Source organism: Paramormyrops kingsleyae, chromosome 13, assembly GCF_048594095.1.
Source record: "Paramormyrops kingsleyae isolate MSU_618 chromosome 13, PKINGS_0.4, whole genome shotgun sequence".
Classification (NCBI taxonomy): domain Eukaryota; kingdom Metazoa; phylum Chordata; class Actinopteri; order Osteoglossiformes; family Mormyridae; genus Paramormyrops; species Paramormyrops kingsleyae.
The window spans coordinates 17,983,336-18,005,063 of NC_132809.1; the positions used below are offsets into that span (position 1 = coordinate 17,983,336).

Genomic DNA, 21,728 nt, shown 5'->3' on the forward strand with positions numbered 1-21,728 from the left:
GAATTTGTATTTAAAGGGCCTTGCAGTGAAATGAGTGCTTGTTAGATGGAGGTGCTGGGTGGCATCACACAATTGTTTGTTGTTTTCATAGTATTTGAATTGTTCCCCATTTCAGACTATACAAATGCAAACCATCGGTTCCCTTACGGAGTCATAGCCCAAAACGGCTGACAGAGATAAAATGTGTAACTGTCCTATTAATAGCCAGGTCATGATGTGCGAGATGAGGATTCATAGGTACAAAGGTAGATTTCTTCCAGTCATGTGGGTGGTTTCCAAACATTCTAACTAAAACACTGGATTCTTCTGCCAAACTTCACCGTTGCTAAGACCATCAAACAAATTCTTGCAAAAGAAAAGTGGAAGTAATGAGTGTGATCAAGATCCTAATGAACGCGGTGCTGCTCGGACTGGGGCCACCGCGGAATCCTGACAAACAAGGTCGGCTTTCTTTTCTACATCCCGTCCAGCGCTGGGGAACATGGTGCTGACGTCACAGGTGCCGATGCCATTCACTAGTCTTTCTATAGCAATTCCCCAAGGTGACACCCATCTACTAATCTGTAGCAGGTTGGATGGAAGTCAGCTTGAATTTGCAGGTAAACACGTGTTAGAATTTCTGTACCAGAATGCTATTTGCATCCATTTTAGCATCATATTCCATGTCTGATCTCACACATTGTAAGCATGTCTCCATAGTAATGCGAACTGAGGAACCTTCATTCTGTTCCAGACCTTGGAGAACATAAATCTGAACTGGAACTGGTTTAAACTCGTCTCATTGAAGGGATGGTACACATCATTTATGTCTTGAAATGCTCTGTGCTCGAGGCTGGTGAATAACGAGCCCTATTTGCTCGTCTGTGGTGGTTGCCTCAGTGACGGTAAAATTAGTTGTGGGAGAGTAAATGCTGGCAGAACTGCGAGGGATTCAGGTGGCACAGAACCAGAACAGTCGATCACTCGTAGTGCACAATGTACTGTGGGCAGGGAGAGGATTACGATAGGCTGGACTCTGAGGGAGCCCTCAGCTGTTGCCTATAATCACCCGACACCTTGAACCAACAGGCAGCCAGTGGAGGATATAGGTAACATACAGGCGCTTCATATGATTTACTGACAAGCTGAAACCACATCTATTGTGCTAATATATTCTACTACTGTGGCAGTTCTGTGAAGATTTGCACTGAAATATACAACTGTCACTTAAATGTCATATGATGATGTACATCATAATCATACACAAAAGTGCATACCACTGGACGATCGAGGTTTGTGTATACACTATATGTATTATAAATAATATTCCGACTGTACACGGCATGAATGGATTGCAGTGAATATTCTAATCATATCATTAAATATTTCTAACCCAAAGCTTGATATTCCATTCGTGTGTAAGTCACCTCATTGCAAGAAATAATATATTAATTTTAACCGCGAATCTCGGTTACGTTAGACGATACAAGCTAGCCGACGGGGAAGGACAAACCGCGGAGGAACAATTTTGAATATGGACACCAGAGAACATATATTTACTTATAGATGGAACCGTGAGTCACAAGTGCGCTTTCCAGCAAATGAGCCAAACTGACACTAATTACTTTAAGTGCTAACGACGATATTGAGTTTACTTTTATAAACAGAATAAAATTACTCTGGTAGGCGTATTAAATGCACATAGTACTTTAGGGAGCGAGTTTATCATCAATAGTGTTTTTGAGTAACATAAGGAGCAGCTGCGTGCTGTTTTGAGCATCAACCCTCGGCTCTCGCCGACTTCTGACTCACGGCCACATGGTCCGTACGCAGCCGCTGCTCGCCGTGTATCGCCGCTTCCTCCCTCCCCAGCCACACACGCGTCGGCAGGCTGTTACCAAGAAAGAGGCTTGGATTTAGTAACAATGCGTAGTTTTGCCTCGGTGGCCGGGACATCTCGTCACGCCGAGGAAATATCCGCCTTAGAGGCCCCTCTGCTGGTCGCCGCGCATCCGTACGGGGGGGGTACGCGCAGGTACTGCGAGCGGCAGCTGCGGCAAATAAAGCCCGACACTCGGGGGCTGCTCCTTTCTTCTGGCTGACCGATCTCTTCCACGTCTGTTACATTTTTCACACCTACTCCACGTCATTTTTTTTCTCGATGACTTTATATGCCGCCCGATGACCATAAGCTAGTTTGCGGCGGCTTGCCGGGGAGGGGAAGCGGCGCAGTCTTACTTCCAATCGCATCCATTAACAGGCGAAATGAAGGAGCGCGGACACGCCGGCTAACATATGCTGCTGTTCCCATCTTCTTCTCTCTATAAACGCATGCATTCGCCGTCACGGAGTACTTTTTCCAAACTGGAACCGAGCGATATGGATTTGGATTTTATAATCCGGAAGATAACTTGCCCCCCGCACATATTTGATGGGGAAATTTGGTGTTTTTATCTGAACACGGATTACTAAGAGCCCGCTCCACTCAAACGTCTTTTCGGACTTGTTTTACTCATTTATTTTTCACTTGTCCATTATTTTTGGCATAAAACGCATAATTCTTTTTCAAAAAACAAGCAATCCACTTTGGTGGCTCTTGAATATTCATTCTCGGATGAGATCTAATCGTTTAGGACAACACCTGCGATAGAGCTGGAATAGGTTTTGGAAGTGGATCCAATCCAGCCGGACCTCGCCCCGACCATGCCCGTCAGTGCCATGTCTGGGGGCCGGACTCTCAGCCCGACCTCCCTGTCGCGCAGCCTGTCCAGGCTGAGGGACTTCAGGACTCGGACTCGGATCATGCTTTCGCTCGGAGTTTCTCAGATGGTGCTGGGCAGCCTGATATTGGCTGTCAGTTTCGCCGCGCTGGCTCTCACCACTTCCCCAAGGGTCAGACATTCCTGCCCGTTCTGGGCTGGCTTTTCCGTAAGTATCCTACGTTTGTTCGCGCCGTTTGAAATGTCATTTCAGGCAGTTGATGGTCACCCAAACGTCAATGCAGCAAGTAAGCGCTACACGTGTCCGCATCTGCTGCATTCTATATTACACCCAGCACCCATTTAAATGCATTTTACAACAGAAGCACAAAATGCAGACCAGCATCCCGGTGTCACGGCGTAAGACCAAGTCAAGTTATTATAAGATGACTCCCGGGGCAGCCGACTCGTTGATCAATTACCGGTTTTCAAACAAATTAGGCTTTTGAAATACTTAATTTTCCCGATTTCCCCAGACGCGTCATCTCACATTACCCGAAATATCCATTTAAAATATTGAATTACGAGGTTTGACTTTGCACCAAATAGCCTAAGTGTTGTCATTTTTCGTCTTGACATTGTTCGTCGCCTTTGCCTAAAACTACTGTGTCTATGATGTATTAATTAATTTGATTTTAATTTGCATCGATTAATTCGTACAACCTTGTAACTCTGTTTCTGAAATCGTAATAGAACTCACTTAAACTATTTTATTATATGAGCACTATACAGAATGTTTGCATAGTAGCGTACGTAATACTGTTGGGTTAATTGTACAAGAAGTGTTGTATTATTAGGCCTATGTAAAACAGTCGGGTTTTGCTTATTCTCGTTTACGCCTGGAGTCACACACTAATATAACCTTGTAGAGGAGACTTTTTCTGTAAGGTTCCTATTTGTAGGATTTGCGGCGTCGTGCACATATTCACTGCACCCTGGTCTCCTTCCGTCCCCGAAAAACATCAAGACGTTTTAAAGTAAATTGCACAGGACTCCCGCGCGCTGGGTAAATATTTCAGTTCCTAACTGTTAATTAAAGAAGCCGACGGGGAGTCAGTTTGTTTACAGAATACATCCCGAATCCTGTTGTCTACTTCCCCCTTTTTGTTAAGTAATATTTGTGCTGTAAAAATATTTCAAGGAGCTAACAGTTAAAGTGGGAATATAGATCGATTTTAGCTGGTTAGATCTAGCTGCATTATTTAATTTTACTTGGCAGTATTAATTGTCTGTAACGTTTTTATATTAGTAATATTTGACCTTTTATGTGATTTGAAGGACAGTTTATTTATCCTGAATCATATGAATGTGATTCTTGTGGGTTTGAACTGTAACACCTGTCTGAAAGTAGAGAAATGCCGGGTCGTGCTGGATTGACTGTGCTTGACTGAAACGCTACTTAAAACTGCTCTCTGTGTGTATTTACAACTTAATAAGAAAGGTATTATTTAAAGGACTTTTGCTTTTCCTTCCCTTAATGCTTTGTAATCAAAGCTGCCCCATATCGTATATAATGCAAGAGCATTCGTAATAGTCTGCCTGCAGAGATTAATAGCATTGGGTCAGGTTTGAAGAATCAGCGCTTACTATTTTTAACATCTGAGATGTTCTTTTAGGATACATTTTCTAATATTTATTCTGCCTATAGTCCTCATGTTTGCCACTCTTGGGATTCTACCCTAACTCTGCATTTATCTTAACTTCCCATTGCTGAGGAGTATCTGCTAATCATGTTAATTAATACATTATGACCAAAATATGTTTATGATTATGGGCTGGACTCGGACTGAATGTCCATGGTTGTGAATCCTGAAGCGTTGATGTTCTTAAGTGGCTAATCCAAGACAAAGGGTACTGGTCTGCTCAGAGTGTATACCAGCTGTCGTTCTGGGGTCTTCTAGAATAACAGTTAGCCACTTTTGTAGAAAGTACTTGTCAAAAACAATTAGTATGAAAAATGTAGTAAACACAATATGACTGCAGTTTCCAAAGCGTTCATGTTAACGTCAAGCACCAAAAATGTAAGTAAATCCTTGATGAAGGCTTTTGCGAGTCACTGCGTGTTCCCATAGCCATGTGACGTCTGATTGGATGCAGACGTGACCCCACCTAGACCAGGGCCTGAATATTACGGAGGGGAAGCCCAGGAGGTGAAGTGTAGTTACCAGCCTGTGAATGGTGTAGACTTTCAGCCTGCACTTTCCTTGTTGTCGTATCGTGCATTAATTATTTTGTTCAGTGCTGGGCACATGTGACCTGTATGAGGAAGTGATGGCGAGCACCAAGCCAAATTGGGGTCCTCGGGTAGTCAAACAGGGAACACATCTGTAGTTCAGGGCAAAATTCATTCTTCCATCCATCAATCTGTCCATCCATCCATCCATCCATCCTACAGAAGCACTTACTCAGGTACCGGGCAGTGGGAGGAAACATAGGTGAAGTTCACCACCGATTTCTGTATCTGTGGTGGCCAGCGGCAGCCCAGGTTCCCACTGATGACATGTTCACACAAGGCCGGGCGCAGAAATCTATTTACCGCTGCCGTGTCTCGTGTTAATGAGCCACCCATCTATCCAGATGCTTTATCCGCCTCACCTGCAAGCCGAGCTTCATTCAGCTGCAACCAAGTGAGGAACTATTTTTTTCTCCCCATGAAAATCGAAAAGTTTGGCATTCAGACCCGGCCTGGGTTCTTCAGGCACTGAGGTTAGTAGAGGCAAGACTGACTGAGAGAGATGTGCTTGGATGACAGGCTCCTTCTGAAGGCTTGGTGTGCCTTTGCTGCTCCCTCTGCCCCCCCCCCGTCTGAATGTCAGGTGAGCAGGTGCACACGCAGCCGGCTTCCCCTTTCAGGAGCCGTGTTGTTGAAAGCGACACCATTTCTCTGTTCCTTGGCATGTTTGTATCTCTGCTTGACGCAGGTGTCTGCCTGCCCGGAGCATATTGGGGTTTCTAGGTCAGCACCCATCTCTCGTCTTATGGGGGTGGGGGGGGTCCATGGCAGAGATTAATCTCCATTTACCAGGTTAGAAAACAGAAATAAACGCTAGTTTTTTTGCCCTGTTCCCTACTTCTTGCATCACAAACACGTTTTGTACCATCCTGGTGTCTGTTCTCTTTATTTTCTGGAACATCTGCTTGTTTTGCTACACGCCCTGGTAGTTACCCCCCCCCCCCCTCCCCCCACGTGGTCTTTATTGCCCGCAGGCTCTACTAAAGATGCATGTTTGGGTTACAGTTCTTTGGATTTATTTGCCTGATGTTTGCTCCTCAGCTCTGTGCCGTGAGTTTCTCGTGCGCCAAGTGTCTCTAACTGCCATGACAACAGACGTTAAAGCTGCTCACTGGGATGCCACAGAGGGAAACGACATCACGGGGAAGAGAAATGTTCAGAAGAATGTTAATCACCAAGCGAACTGGGGTGGGCGTCCCCAGAATGAGATGGGGATGTCGCTGGGGACGTGTGTACACACTTTCCATGAGACAGGGATGTAGCCTGGGACATGTGCGTACACTTTCCATGATACGGGGATGTTGCCTGGGACGTGTGCACACACTTTCCGTGGAGCCCAAAGCCGTCCTACGCGTTATCAGTCCAACGTGCGATCAACCGGAATGTAGAAACGACATTGGAATTCACAGCTGTCATGGTGATGTGTGGTTCCACAGAGCCTTGTTTGGTACCACTGACATTAATCATTCCAAAATGGCAAAGTTAAGGGAGGCAATGGTGTGACTGGACTGTAATTCTCATCAAAAAATTATTATTAGTAATATGGCGATGACAGGGCAGGGACTAGGATGAAAACAGCAGTGCTGCAGGCGAGAGGGGAGGGCGTGTGGTTCCAGGTAACTCAGCTCTCATAGAGCAACCATGGACCTCTTAGACACAACAGCAGCTGAATGTGCTCCTCGTCAGGCCTGTGACTAAGGTTTGGGGACGCAAACCCCAGCTAGAACACTGCTGTTGCTGGTCCCTGTGGAAGGCAATTCCGCTTGAATTGCTCCAATAAAAATTAATAAAACATGTAGTGCTATCTGAATACAAATACCACAATATGGTAAGCAGCATCGGGCAAGGGTATCCGCGACTCGATGATAATCCCTCCATTCACTAACCACTTAGCCAATCAAGACTGTTGTGTGAACCAAAACGCCAGCACAATAAATAACAATGTTTCATAATAAAGTAATATAAATAGTAATAATTATTATTGCCTTTTTCCATGAGGCAGTTTTGCCTACGCTCTGTGTGGGTTGGGACTGTTTAATTCCAGTAACTTCCTACAACCACTGAACATAATTTGCATTGTTGGTTGCAGGTTCTCCCCACTGGGCCTCTCACAGCACTCCAGTCCATAGACATTCAGGGCGGGTGAAGTAGTTTTATCTTTGGCAAGCACTGAACACGGATGTGCTGTTAACTTCCTGATTGCCTGAAATCCTTTGGTACCCCTGGATTATAATTGAGATATCACTGTATTGTGTTCTGCTGGGGTTGAGAGTCAGCTTAGTTGGAAAAATTAGTGAATGAAAATATTTTGGTGTGTTTCAGGGGAAAACTGAACTATCACTGTTAATTGATGCCCTGAAACCATTTTGGGCATGGGAGGGGGAAGTCAGCGAGAGGACGGTGGGGTTTTTTTTTTGGTGAGTTGGTGGGCTTTGAATAATTCAAATTGCCGTTTGGGGGTTGTCTTACTCCTGAATATATTTAACCTGAATCGCCACCCCAGTCGTACCGTGAATTATTGGGGAGGGTTCAGGTGATCTATGCCGACCTCGGCAATCTGGAAATAGTTTCTCTGAATTAGCTTTTCATTGCACGCTAATTGCCAAATTACTGTTGCCTCGAATTGAAGACCTTCAGGAATTGTGGCAATGCTGTTTTGATAATGTGCTGTATTTCTGAATGCAAATTCGGTATATTGCAGCTTTGGGCTTGAGTGTGCTGAATATCTTAAAAGGTCCAGATTTAAAAACGGGCAACCCCAGGATATGGCCTGTGTAGGGATGTCCTCTCTGAGAGCGGAGAAGAGACTCTCCATCATCGTGTTCGTTCTTGTCGTACCCTAGTTACAGAAGGAGGCCATTGAGAGCCATGCGTATCCTCTCGCCTCGAAATTGAAGCAGCACTGTTCAGTTCAGTTTTCTCCTTATATGTCTGAAATGAAACCCTTATCTCAGAAACACAGATCAAGTCCAAATTAATCAATCAATCAATAAATAAATCAGTCAATCAATCAGTCTGTATTTCTCTAGCACTGTTTTAACCACAGGGTTTTCCAAGTGCTTTACAGACATTGAAAAGAAAGTAATTAAAATAAACGTACACAAAAAATAAAAATAGGATCAGTTTTAAAAAAATATAAACAATATAAACAAACTACTACTACTGTACTACCACTAATAATAATAATAATAATAATAATAATAATAATAATAATGGCACCAAAACGTGCGACTTTAACCTCCCACGTTCTCTGTAGGGGACTTTAGACCACCCTCTCTGGTCCTCATGTTAGGGGATGTAAACCCCTGTCCCACTGGGACCTAAACCCAATCTGCTATGGGGAAGTGAGCCCTGTGCGACATCGACCAAGGAGGGACCCAGACCACTCTCTCAGGTCCTCATGCTAGAGGACATGAACCCCTGTCCCACTGGGACCCAAAGTTCACAAGCTTCCACAGGCAAGCACACTGACGCCAGCCGTTTGCTTTGACCTCAAGCCAACATGAACCCAGTTCCACTAAATAGTATGTGACTTTTGCATTGTCCTGCAGCTCGCAAAGTTTCATTCATGGGCACGTTATGCACAGGAAACTGGCTCTGTTACATTGCTTTGTGTCAAGAACATCTAACACTATCTATAAAGCTCAGTGTACTGCATTCAGGTGTGGACTGTAAACTGCATACTCTACTGTAAAGCATGTGTGTTCGTTTTTGGGGCAAATTTAGTGTAATATTATCAGGAATAGCAGCTGATTGACTGCTGGGTAGAATAATATACACAATATGTGAGTGAAATGCCCGATGTGGGTCATGCAGTTAAATCAATAAAGAGTGATGATGCTGGAATCCAGTCAGCAGAGTGGCAGCCAATCGACATGCTTGCTTGACTCCTCGGAGGAAATGAGCTGAGATGATTGGTAGCTAAGAGGCTTGAAAGTGAAGGTGCTCAGGTAGCAGACAGGCGTTCTCTGGCAAACGGAGCAGGTGTGAAGCGTGTCTAAGGAGCATCTGCACTTCCTCATTATCCTTGAAAAACAACACCTGTTTCCGTCCTGATGCCTGCCAGACAGGAAGTAAACATGCCTCTTGCAAACATTGGCAATTAGGATGGAGGCGCCGTGCGTGGTCTGGAAGGGAAGAACGAGGAGGCGGAGGGGAGTTTCAGCGTCTTTTCTCATCCTCGGCTCCCTTCCAAGGACAGGAATGGTTCCAAAAAAGAATAAGGTGGCCTCTTTTTCTGTCAGCAAAGAAATGGACGAGATCTCCACCCACTTCTCACTGGACACCAGAACAACAGGTGTAAGCTGTTATGAAAATAGGGAAGAGGATGTACGCTCACCGGGTGGCCTGGGGGTTACAACCGGCACTGCAAGGGATTTGCTGTGCCATTTCTGAATAGATGTGACCGTGTCTGCGGGACCTTCCTTCGCTTGCCACTCTGACCTGTTCAGCTCCATGTGGAGTTTTAGCACTCGATTGATTGTTGTCTTCAAGGAGCTTAATTCCTCACATACAAGGTTAAGGTGGCATAGATTAACCCTTTGATGTCTAAATGGGAGGAACTGTAACCTTTATTTTCATTCATTTTTTTCCCCCTCAATACTTTCTTTTCTCTGCAAGAAGTCTTTGTGCCAGAGAACTGGAGAAGAGATTTCCGAATGTCGTTGTATATACACTCAGTGATAAAAAAAGTTAAGCATCCAGTAGTAATGGTACGATTTGGATGTAATTTGTTACACGTGCAGACCAGCGATGGGTATGTAAATGAGGAGCTGGCATGTCTAGTCACCAGACACAGAGGATGCCTCGTAGACACATTAGACAGCATTACCAGCACTTGACGGAGTCTGATAGGGGTCGCATTGTGGGTTTGCATGCGGCCGGGTGGTCGTATCGAGAAATTTCCCGGCATGTGGGGCATGTAGATGTCACAGTCACCCAATGTTAGAACCAATGGGCAGGTGAGGGCAGCCACACACGTCGTGAAGGTTCCGGTCGCCCAAGACAGACCAGACCAAGGGAGGATTGTCATAGTGTGTGCCAAGTATTACAGAACCACATGACATCTTCGGACACAGGTACTGGACTTTCTACAACAGCCCATGTCATTCTGCACCGTGTTTTGATGATTGGCAGCAGCCGGACTATGGGTTTACAGTCCCATGTGTAGGCTGCCATTAACACCAGTGCAGAGACGGCAGTGTTTGGAGTCCTGCCGTAACCGGGAGGCATGGATTGATGACGAGTGGCGTCGTACCATGTTCAGCGATGAATCTCGGTTCTGCATCATCACGGATGACCATCATGTGCATGTATGGCGGCGCCAAGGGAAGAGGACCAATCCTGCCAATGTTGTGGAGACACACCGGTGTTACTCTTGGCATCGTGGTGTGGGGAGCCATAGGGTATGACTTCAGCTCATCTCTGTAAGTGTTTTGGGGGACCCTGATGGCACAATGCTATGTCAGTGACATCCTGCGTCCGCATGTCTTGCCCCTCAGGAGACAGCACCCTGGTACAGTCTTTAAACAAGATAACGCCCGTCCATATATAGCACGTGTGTCTATAGACGGCCTGCATCATGTTGAAGTCCTCCTATGGACAGCCAGGTCCCCCGATCTTTCCCCAATCGATCATGTGTGGAATTAGCTCGGATGTTAACTCAGACCCAATGTCAATCTGCAGGATCTTGAGGGCCAGTTACAACAGCTGTGGGCCGACTTGCCGCAGGAGAGGATCCCTACTGTGACCGATCGTCCGTGTGGGTGTGGTAATCACGAGCCAGATGCTGACGTATCCCTGAGCCGGCGATCAGGCGTCGGATGCGGCTGAAACATGATGAGGTTGGGCGACTAATGGAACGTGACGGGTCTGGGCGTGACTGATGGAACGTGACGGGTCTGGGCGTGACTGATGGAACGTGACGGGGCTGGGCGTGACTGATGGGACGTGACGGGTCTGGGCGTGACTGATGGGACGTGACGGGGCCGGGCGTGACTGATGGGACGTGACGGGGCCGGGCGTGACTGATGGGACGTGACGGGGCCGGGCGTGACTGATGGGACGTGACGGGGCCGGGCGTGACTGATGGGACGTGACGGGGCCGGGCGTGACTGATGGGACGTGACGGGGCCGGGCGTGACTGATGGAAAGTGACGGGGCTGGGCGTGACTGATGGGACGTGACTGGGCCGGGCGTGACTAATGGAAAGTGACGGGGCCGGGCGTGACTAATGAAATGCACATGAGACCAAGACACTGGCACCTGCTTCCGATTAGAAATGAACGCTTATTTTATTAAAGGTGCCCTTTGCTTACTCTGTATGTGGAGTTTAATTAAGTCGGGAAAATGTAACTACCTGCAGTGTACAGCTCTGTTTCCTTGGCTCCACTCTGCCAGTATAACCAGTTGTCAAGGTAGATTGGGCCCAAAAAAGCCACCCTGCCATCCTGGCTGCTGCTGAACGCAGTGTGGATTCTGCTCGGGTCCGTGAGACAGAGGGCTGCCGGCTCTCTGATCCGGGGAGGCTGCCCACTCACGCTGCCCCCTGTAATCTCGACACGCTCCTTGGGTTTGCCAGTTGGCGTCAGGGTCAGGGGTGCCCATGTAGCTGATGCCGGCGCGTGGGGCAGGAGGAGATGCATTCTGAGGAGGGTATGAACCTGCATGAGCAACTTAGATATTCTGGGGATGTTTGCAGCCATGTTCTGTACCCAGGGGGCTTCAGCCTGTGCAGAGAGTCCTAAACCCAGGCTCCCTGTCCCTGAAGTGAGGGGGTACATGGGAGGCTGGAAAATTTTCTGCTCCTCGTTCATGGTTAATTATGACATTCTGGAATGTTTTACATAATGCTGAGTTCACGAATAATTTTCAGTTAAACCAGTTTTATTCATTGAGGTATATTCCTGGATGTTTGAACCTCAGTCTTTATTTTCTCTTGGTCCAGTTTTAAAACCCTTGGAATGGAAATGTGTCCCACTAGTCAGAGCTAGTGATGTGAATCACTAACCCTAATAACAATTCAATAATAGTAATCACACAAAGCCTTTATTTTCAAATAGAACATCATTTGATAAAGAAATACTGGGAAAGTCTTAAGTTGCTAAAGTGTAATATATTACTAGACTGTCACAATTCAGCTGGTTTGCTGATAAGAGGACTCTCATTCCCTGCCTGTATTGGCAGTGCTCATTAATATTAATACACATCACTCTTAGAATCATCGTATGAGTATGATGCAGTGTGTCTCTCACTGTAAGCTCTGTTCATGGTTTCCCGCGTTTACATTTAATTTCAGTAAATCCTGAAAGTGTCCTCCAGGTCCAGCTATGTAGGATTGCCTGTGCAAACAGGACATTCTTTGGATTGGAGTCTGTTAAGCCAGTGGCTCCTGGCTACTGTAAGGGCGTAAACTGGGCTGTGCTGAAGCTGGAAGCTATGCTATCGGAGCATACAGTACCAGTCAAGCGTCTGGGCGTACCTACTGAAAATCATTTGTTTTTCAACAAGATAATGACCCAAAGGACGCCTCAAGCTAGGTTATGTAGGAAATAAGAAGGAAGGAGTGCTGTGACAGATGTCCTGGCCCTGCAATCCCATGACTTCAACCTCATAGAGCTGGTTTCGATCAGAGTAAGAGCAAAGTGGCCATGTTGTGCCCAGAACTTTGTGGAAAGTCCTTCAGGACTGCTGGAGAAGCATTCCAGGTGGCCACATCTGGAAGCTGCTTATACAAATGCCTGGAGTCTGAAATGCTGTCATCAGTGCAAAAGAGGACTATTTTGAAGAGTCTAAAATCTGAGAAAATTTTGAGATATTGAACATTTCCCTTGGTTGTTACTATGTGACGTATTACTTCATTGCCCCAAAGCCTTTTATAATCAGGTGAATAACAGCTGAAAGACAAATGTATTAAGATATCAGTTTTAGTTTGTGCTAAGTGAGGTAGCCTCACAAAAGAAGAGATTTTTCACCCAAACCCAAGGTTCACACTAGTGATTTGGAGTAAAAAACAGCGAAGCGCTTTCTCATGTTCTGGTTAAGTGATTGTTCTTTCTCTGTGCCTGTGCAGATTAGCATTTCATCATCACTAATAGCGGCCGTGATCTTCTCACGATCTTCCTCTGTTCTGAAGCGAGTCACGTTTTTTCCTGTCAGCCCACAGCACGGCCAGATTCCGTGCACCATTCTTGTTGGGTTTACCACCCCAGTTGGTGCTCACAATAAAGCTAATGATGGAGACCAGATAATGTGTGTTAAAGAGGATTTAAACATAATTAGAACTAAGCCAGAGTGACCTGTCCACCTCTGTAATGCTGTTAGTAAGTTTTAGATAATGTGTTCTGCTCTTTCCTGCCTTTCTAGAGCCAATTCCCCACCATTTAGACCTGAAATGACACGTCTAGCCTCTCTGGATGTGGGACCCCCCCCCCCCCCCCGCGCCCTCAAAGTGCATGTGCACACATCATCTCTCAGAGAGCTACATCATGCAAATAACGAGTGTCGCCGGGGAGCAGGGACTAGCTGCTATGAAGGGCCATGCGGAATCAATCCCTCCCACTCTTCCGGCACAAACATCTGTTATTCTGCTCTGCGGAGTTACCCAAATTAAACGAGCGGCCAATAGTGCATGTCTGTTTGTGTGGACTGCGGGCCTCCATTAAGCTGTCCCAGAATGCCGTAAATGCCGCAGATAACAAAGGGAACAGCACAAAGGATTATAAACGACAGAATCAAAGACTGTCCCATTCGTCTGGAAACGTTTGGCTTTCCAAGTGTTCTGAAATTTGAAGGGTTTCTTATAAACTGTGCCATGGAAACAATTTAGTTAAACTGTGATTCAGCCCTGGCATGGAAGGGTTAAGCCGCATGTACAAGATTGCCGGTGAGACCATTTGGTTTAAGAAAAAACAGGCTGTGCTTGAGTCAAACCGAACTGATTTCACATTACTGGCCATAGCTTTTTTTTTTTTGGTTAAAAATTTAGCTTGAAACCCAGGCTTGACGTTCCTTCAGCGGTGTCATAGTCACTGACAACAGGCGAATTATCATGTTGTCTCACAAAGCACTGCATCAAAGCTGACCGAACGTGATTAGATATGGCGCTATCATCAGCCGCAGCGACAGGGCTCATGCTGAAGCCCAGGCTCGTATCTAAGATAAACGTGGGTGGACTGAAGTGGGGGGGATCCACTTCCTGTGGGGAGGTTCCTGTCCTGTCTGGGACCTGAGGTGTCAAGAGACAGACTGTGCTGTGTGGTGCTGATGAGCTCTGATTGTGTGCAGAATTCTTCAGCCTAGGGCCTGATACAGAATTATGGATAATTTAATATTGTTGACTAAATCCATCCATCTTCCCAGTGCTCATTCTATTCAAGGGTGGGAGGGGAGCCTGTAGCTTCCCAGGAAAGACAGGGCAGTGGGCTGGGGTACAGACTGGATGGGATATCACAGGGCTGGGGTACAGACTGGATGGGATATCACAAGGCTGGGGTACAGACTGGATGGGATATCACAGGGCTGGGGTACAGACTGGATGGGATATCACAGGGCTGGGGTACAGACTGGATGGGATATCACAAGGCTGGGGTACAGACTGGATGGGATATCACAGGGCTGGGGTACAGACTGGATGGGATATCACAGGGCTGGGGTACAGACTGGATGGGATATCACAGGGCTGGGGTACAGACTGGATGGGATATCACAGGGCTGGGGTACAGACTGGATGGGATATCTCAGGGCTGGGGTACAGGCAGGATGGGATATCACAGGGCTGGGGTACAGACTGGATGGGATATCATGTACACATGCAATCACACTTCTATAGGCAATTTTAGAGACATTAAACCATGTCTTTGGATGGAAACCTGCCTGATTTGGAGTGAACATGTATGCATAGATCCAGTTAGGCAGCTACAAGTGTCAAACTGCAGCAATGAAAAGGGGCTAATTATCACTGCCATGGTATACAGATGCATTCCCACTCATTATGATTAAGTTTGCTTAGATTCAGATCTGTATTCTCAGAAACACAGGGCATAAATTGAAATTGGCAAGGTGAGACGGACAGACGGCAGACGGAGGTCTTGCCTGGAACCAGAGACCAATGACGTGGCTGTCTTCTGCTCAGCTGGGCTCTTTCTCCTATGAGCACATTAGTCCCAACCAAAAAACTGTATTCATTTCATTTTGTTTCATCTTAACAATGAAAGTCAAAGTTTTGTCATCAATGGTGGTCTTTGTCTTATATTAACTGTGAGACATTTGTCACTTGCCAATAAGTGAACCTTCAAATTATTCTTATTGACAAAAAAGCTGAATTTTGACTAACATTAGTAATACTCACCCATTTTCAGATTTTTAAACTGCTTTTTTTTCTCTGCCCACCTCCCCAAGGGAGTGACATACTGTGGAAGCTTCAGAGATGACTGAAAAGGATGAAAGAAACCTATTTTGTGATGTAATCATCACCGTGAATCCCTGGGCCTGATTTTGCCCCGAGGCCAGTCCAGAAAGCAGAGGTACTCCCAAAAAAAATTCTGCTGATCACGTAACTATTCCAGTCGAAAGGATGGGGTGAGGGGACGGACAAGGGACCCCGAAAGACACTTTATTGCCCAAGTCGCGGCTCCTCTCTGAGCGCCAAGTGCAGGAATTGCATGCCGACGAGCATGACACCCAGGCACCCGTGTCCACGCCTGCTCCATTGCCAGGCCGCTTAAAACGGAGAACAAAAGCCCTGCTGATGAGTGGGAGGGAGAAGCGGCTTCCATGCCAGCATGTGGGGGGCGCTCTCCCTAGACGCTGATGAGGCCCAGAGCACGGAAGCCGCCGTCAAGACCATCTTTGAGAAAACAAGTTTACAACTGTCAGCTGCTCCGGCTGACTTTTGGCTTACATTCTGAAGCTGGGCCCCTATCCGGCTGCCTTTCTGAGGCCGGGCCCCTATCCGGCTGCCTTTCTGAGGCCGGGCCCCTATCCGGCTGCCTTTCTGAGGCCGGGCCCCTTTCCGGCTGCCTTTCTGAGGCCGGGCCCCTTTCCGGCTGCCTTTCTGAGGCCGGGCCCCTATCCGGCTGCCTTTCTGAGGCCGGGCCCCTATCCGGCTGCCTTTCTGAGGCCGGGCCCCTATCCGGCTGCCTTTCTGAGGCCGGGCCCCTATCCGGCTGCCTTTCTGAGGCTGGACTCCTTTCTGGCCTATATGAACCGCTGTCATGATCAGTATCTCGTATCTTCTCATACAGTGATCATCCATGATTCATTTGATAGTTTGATGAGTCAGTTAATTCAATGATTGCCTTCGGCAGCAAAGTCTTCCTCCCCTCCCCTGCTAGGTCTTTATTTTTGGGTGGTAATATATTTTGGCTTTACTAAAAGCCGGATTCAGGGTTCAGTTTAAGGTGGTACCCCAGTGAGTTAGGGGGGCACGTTCGCTTTGTCTTCTCTCATCCCCCAGAATCCTCTGGGCAACGGATAGCGGCGCAAATCAGCAAAGCAGTGGGCAGCAAATTGCGATTCTCTGTCCACGTTGCCGCCAGCAGCTCATGCCCGTCTCCGCTGGGCCGTATAATTCCGCTGCTTGCAAGCCCAACAGCTCTTGCAAAACCCCTCGCTTCGCGTGAGCTGTCAACAGGTCACCTCACTTCTGTGCTGTGCTGATGTGGGGTTGGGGGGTCCACCCAGGCAGTTCCTGTGCGTATTAGGGTGAGGAGACAGGTGTGCGCTGTGGGAGCACGCGGCGGAGAGTGGGATGATCGGAGGACAGGTTGCGGAATTTGTGGTGGAGAGCAGGGGAGGAATGTCAAGTAGGAGAGAAGCCGACACGTGGCTGAGGGGGAATGTGGGGAGTCTGAAGGAGCATGAAGGAGGTCCTGTTATAAGGGAGGAGATGGGGGCAGGTGGGGAGTCCGGTGGGATGTGGCTTTGCCCTTAAACAGCATGTGCATGGCCACGGGTCAAGGTGACCTTCAAACGGATGGGTTTGATGTTTGTGATAGATGACCTGGAGGGGATCTTGGGGCGTGTTTGCTCTCTGTACAGCATACGCATACGACTTCAAGGGTAAGTGCCCTTCCTCCTTTCCTCTCAGCCCATTCTCTGCTGCATGTTTATTCTTTGTCTCTCCTCTTGTGTCCCAGAAGGGTCTTGGTCTCATTGCCTCAGTAAACATAAAGCCACGTCATTGGCTCTGGCGGGTTTAGGTGTGGGTGTCATGGGTGGCTTCACAGGGAGTTATCTTTCCGGGGCGACACGGGGCGCCCGCAAAAAAAACATATTTGTGACATTTGCGTAATCAGTTTTTTATTTTTACCAGCTCAATTGCATGTCATGTCGATGATGTCATGTCACTTTGTGGGTCATTGAGCCATATCAGGGTGGGCGCCCTGACGCTAGGCAGGCTACCACTCAGATGTACGAGATGGGGAGGGGGGCGGAGCTGGGTTTGCCTCAGCTCGCCCGACTGGAAGCCCGGTGTAGGGGTCACTAGGCGAATCTGTCAATAGCGCACTGCTAACGTTGCACAGTACTAATGCAAATAGGAAAGTTATTTAGGGTCTATACCTGTTTCAAACCTAGCTAGAACAGTTTTTGTCCAAATGTAGTAGTTTTACACAATACAAATTTAAATAAAAACTAATTTTGTGACAGAATTAACAAAATTAGGGTATTTTATATGAACAGGCAAACTCCCTGCAAATCCCCTCCGGTTTTCAGGGAATCTGACCTCTTTTTCATTATCTCTTCTCCTTGCTGCCGTTATTCCAGGTATCTCTGGACACCTGACGTGCTTAGACGTCTTCCCTCGTTTCCCCATGTTAACCTTGAGGAGTAACATCTCCACAGTTCGTTCTCTGACAGCTTAATGAGAAGGAGACTGCTGCTTTTCTTCAGGACAAACGTCAGAAATGAATCTCATTGCATTAATAGCTCCCGCTTTTGTTGTGGTTGGTTTCCATGGGGGGGTTTCTTGCGGTGTGTTGTTTTAAACCCCACCGAATGCATCTCTTACGGCAGGATTCGGTGGGACATGTTTTCATCCTTTAAATGTGAGGAGTGGCTTTCTGGGAATGATAGGGGTCCTTCTGCCATGATGCATCTAATCTACTGTAATTAAAAAACATGTAAATGAGCTTTCCTGTCTCCACAGCAGAACAGGTTCATTCTGCCTCGCAGCAAATAGCAAGGATGCGGGTCATTTCTCAAATTTGCAGTTTAAATATGTTTTTTGGCTTCACAATGCATTTTTCACCTTCAAGTCAAGAGCCATTTGCATCAAGATGAGCAGAGGCTGATTATCTTGGCTGCTCTCTGGACCGGCCTCGTCTTCTCAGAAGGAGGGAGAAGCATGGCTAAACATGGGCTGTGATCTCCCGCTTTTAGCGCCTGTGAGGTTTACATCCATTTCAATCGCATCTCTGTATCATGCCAGGTCTTGCTGGGAAGGGAAGGTGAGACTGAGGGTGGTGCTGGGGGGGTGTTCTGGCTCAGGTCCCCCCCCCCCCCAGCGCAGAAGCCAGGGTGCCGGAGAGTGTGTACTGGACTGCGTTGCTGGAGAGGGACGTGACAAAGGGCGCCTGCTTCACACAGGATCGCGCCGCGGAGACAGCCGGGAAGCCGGCATCTCCATGTTCCCGCTCTCTGCCTTGGCAGGACTCGCTAGTGTTTTGCCAGGTCAATTAATCCGTCGGCTTTTAAGGAGGATTAATTATGCTGCTTCCCGTGTATGTGCTGAGGCGTGAGACACTCGCTGACCTTTAAGTCTGTCTTCTGGTGTCGCCCGTCATCTCATGTCGACTTTAGCCGGTCGCTCTTAGACGCACTTAAAGTGACGGGAAACTCCATTGAGTATAGGCAGCCCCTGCCCCCCCCCCCCCCCCCATACCAAGTCAAGGGCCGTTTAGTAAAAACAGTTTTCCATTCAGACCCTGTAGGTCGTCTTTTTTTCTTTTCTTTCGTAAACACAAGTCGCTGCCAATTTCATGACTTTCTCCAAGAAAGCCTGATGAAACTCTCACATTGCCGGAATGTGCTGTAAATATGGCCGTCGGCCTGGCATCACAGATGGGGTGGGGGCCACCTTCCCCCATCCTGTCTCTGTGAGCTCGTCGGTACCTGCAGGTCACATTGCCATGTGCCCCTCTGCTTCTAACTGCTCGTATCCCCCTCGCGATTTCATCCCTGGACTCGTCACTCGTCTCGCTTTCCCAAAGGACGTTCACCTCGTCTGCATGCTCAGTGTGGCCGGTCCATTAAAGGATTTACCAATGGGAGAGGGATAATTGATCATAGCGGTTGTTTGTAGGGATGGATCAATAAGAAGCCAATTAGAGTATGAGTTTGTGCAGGCGGAGAGGAATGTAGCCGGAGATGCACGTGTGTTTGGAAGGAGTCGGCACCGGCGTCGGCTTGGGGTCGCCCGGCACTGATAACGACGTGTCGGATCTTTCTGGAAAAATGTGTGACGTTTGACTTTGACCTTATGTGCATGAAACTGCTGATGCATCTGAGTGAGCAGTGGATTCATGTAGTTTGAACCTTTATTTGCGACGTAGTAGGACCGAGATCAAATGGAGTTTGACAGAAAACAAATGGTGTAAATGTGTTAATGGAGGTGAGGGAGAGACACAGGCGGAGCCCAGAGACCCTGGCTGCTGTTTGCCATCCGCCGCCTGGAGCAGCTCTCCAGCCCGTGACTGAGGGAAAGGCTGCCAAAGGGTGTCATTCCGTTTCAGGATGCGAGAAGATGTCAGTTCCTGTAAGGCTGCAGACTCCCACTGTAATTACCCATGGCACCGCGCTGCTGCTCGGAGCTGCGCGATTAGTACAGCCGTCATACCTTGCAGGCCTTCCAGTCACGGCCAGTCGTTACCACGGGCCGTCTGCTCTGCTCGGGACTCGCACCCGTTTTCTCCCCTCTGTCCTTCTTTACATGATTGATGCTGGTCCCCATGTGACCTGTGGCCAGCTGTGGTCTGTTTCCTGCTTTCAACCAGGGGGACCAACCGCAGTAAAGGCTGATTCCAGAACAAAGAAATGAAATGAGATATTTTACTCATAATAATATATCTGACTGCAACTTGAAACTAAAGTAAATGCCCATCTGCAAGGTGGTAATTGAGATACAGTCTGACTGTAACAGAAGGTTGCTGTGAGCGTAGGGGCTTTGCGCCCGGCCCACGACTCAGCCCACGCCGATCAGCCGCTTCCCCGGCGGTCGCTGTTCCTGTGCGGGCGCTCACAGACACCTGGCCAACGCTAGAGTAACCAGGAGTCATAAAATGACAGGCGCGTGCTTGGGGCTCTGTGTTATGGTGGAGGAGAACCAGGTACAGTAACCCTAACTAAGGTCTGAGTCAGTCTACCAGGTATAGTAACCCTAACTAAGGTCTGAGTCAGTCTACCAGGTATAGTAACCCTAACTAAGGTCTGAGTCAGTCTACCAGGTATAGTAACCCTAACTAAGGTCTGAGTCAGTCTACCAGGTATAGTAACCCTAACTAAGGTCTGAGTCAGTCTACCAGGTATAGTAACCCTAACTAAGGTCTGAGTCAGTCTACCAGGTATAGTAACCCTAACTAAGGTCTGAGTCAGTCTACCAGGTATAGTAACCCTACCTAAGGTCTGAGTCAGTGTACCAGTTGGGCTGTGCTTCCTTTTGCTGCTGCCCCTCCGGTCCACCTGAATTGCAGCTGGCCCAGCAGCTCCATCTCGGAGATTAACCCCGCTGTTCCTAGCGACAGTGATGCTGGAGGCTGAGCCCACGGTGCAACAGCACTCGGTGCCCCTTGGGTGTGCTGTAAGGCCAGCGGCGCAGGTCATCCAGGAATCCTATTAACTTCTCGGGATTGATGTCTGCCGCTTTTGACCTGCGTAAACAGATTTCTCCCTGGGACGTTCTCCTGGTTCAAAAAGGAAGCCGGTCTTTCCCCGTCTGCACCGGCTGAGGCTCTGATAATGGAGGGGCTTTTACGACTGCCTAACCAGAAGTCAGTCTGCAGGAAGTGTTCATGCGGGATTCCATGGGGCGTTCATCAGGGGAGTGTTGGGTTTGGGAGGAGGAGCCGATGTGCAGTGTGCAGTGTCACATGTGCCGTGTGCAGTGTCACATGTGCAGTGTCACATGGAATGTCATGGGACAAGGACAATATATGAGAGTCATGCAGCTTTTTGAAGCTGCTCGGAGTGCTCTGCACTGCCTTTACAAGGTTAAGACCTAAATGTTATTATGACAGCTCTTCTTTTCCTGTGGTTATCTGAGACCCGCGGACCCCTCTAGCCTCACGCCGCCTTCAATCTGGGCTCCTTCTCAGCCCCATGTCGTCTTTGGGGCATCTCTGTCGATACAAAAACAAATGTTTGCTTAGGTCTCCATTTCAAGAAAATGTGGCTGTTGTAAAGAAGTCGCTCTGGGTCTGCTAACTGCACGCACCTCACATTTATCAAGCCAGCAATAAGAACAAGCCGGATCTTTAGGCTTTTTTGCATCACCCAGTTCAATTAGAACCAGATGACCGTCACGGTGACTGATGGCGCATCTGCGTGGTGGCGTGTGTAGGAAGGCCAGGGTTTGGCAGGGCGTGTTACACAGACCCACGCGTGTGGGTATCTGCGTAAAGACAAACGTGCACAGATAAGGACATTAGGTAACCAAATGTATGAATGAATTCGTAACTGGAAACAGTGGGAGTGAAGAGTGGCAGGAGTGATGTGAGGGGGCGTGACTCTGCCAGCTGACACACATGGATCCCGCCGAAGGG

General features: G+C 47.9%; 1 protein-coding gene across 4 annotated transcripts in view; it reads left to right on the forward strand.

Annotated features, from left to right (window-relative positions):
- The first annotated feature begins 1,459 nt into the window (after positions 1-1,459).
- LOC111846767 (protein ENTREP2-like) overlaps positions 1,460-21,728 on the forward strand; it is a 77,645-nt gene continuing 57,376 nt past the window's right edge. The window contains exon 1 of one of the 4 annotated variants that reach the window (XM_072698327.1): positions 1,460-2,907. In XM_072698327.1, the coding sequence (XP_072554428.1) occupies positions 2,683-2,907 (225 nt within the window). In that variant the 5' untranslated portion in view covers positions 1,460-2,682. Of the gene's footprint in view, positions 2,908-3,717; positions 3,745-16,826; positions 17,032-21,728 lie in introns of those variants that run through there. The other 3 variants (XM_072698328.1, XM_072698329.1, XM_072698330.1) reach the window with 3 other exon arrangements.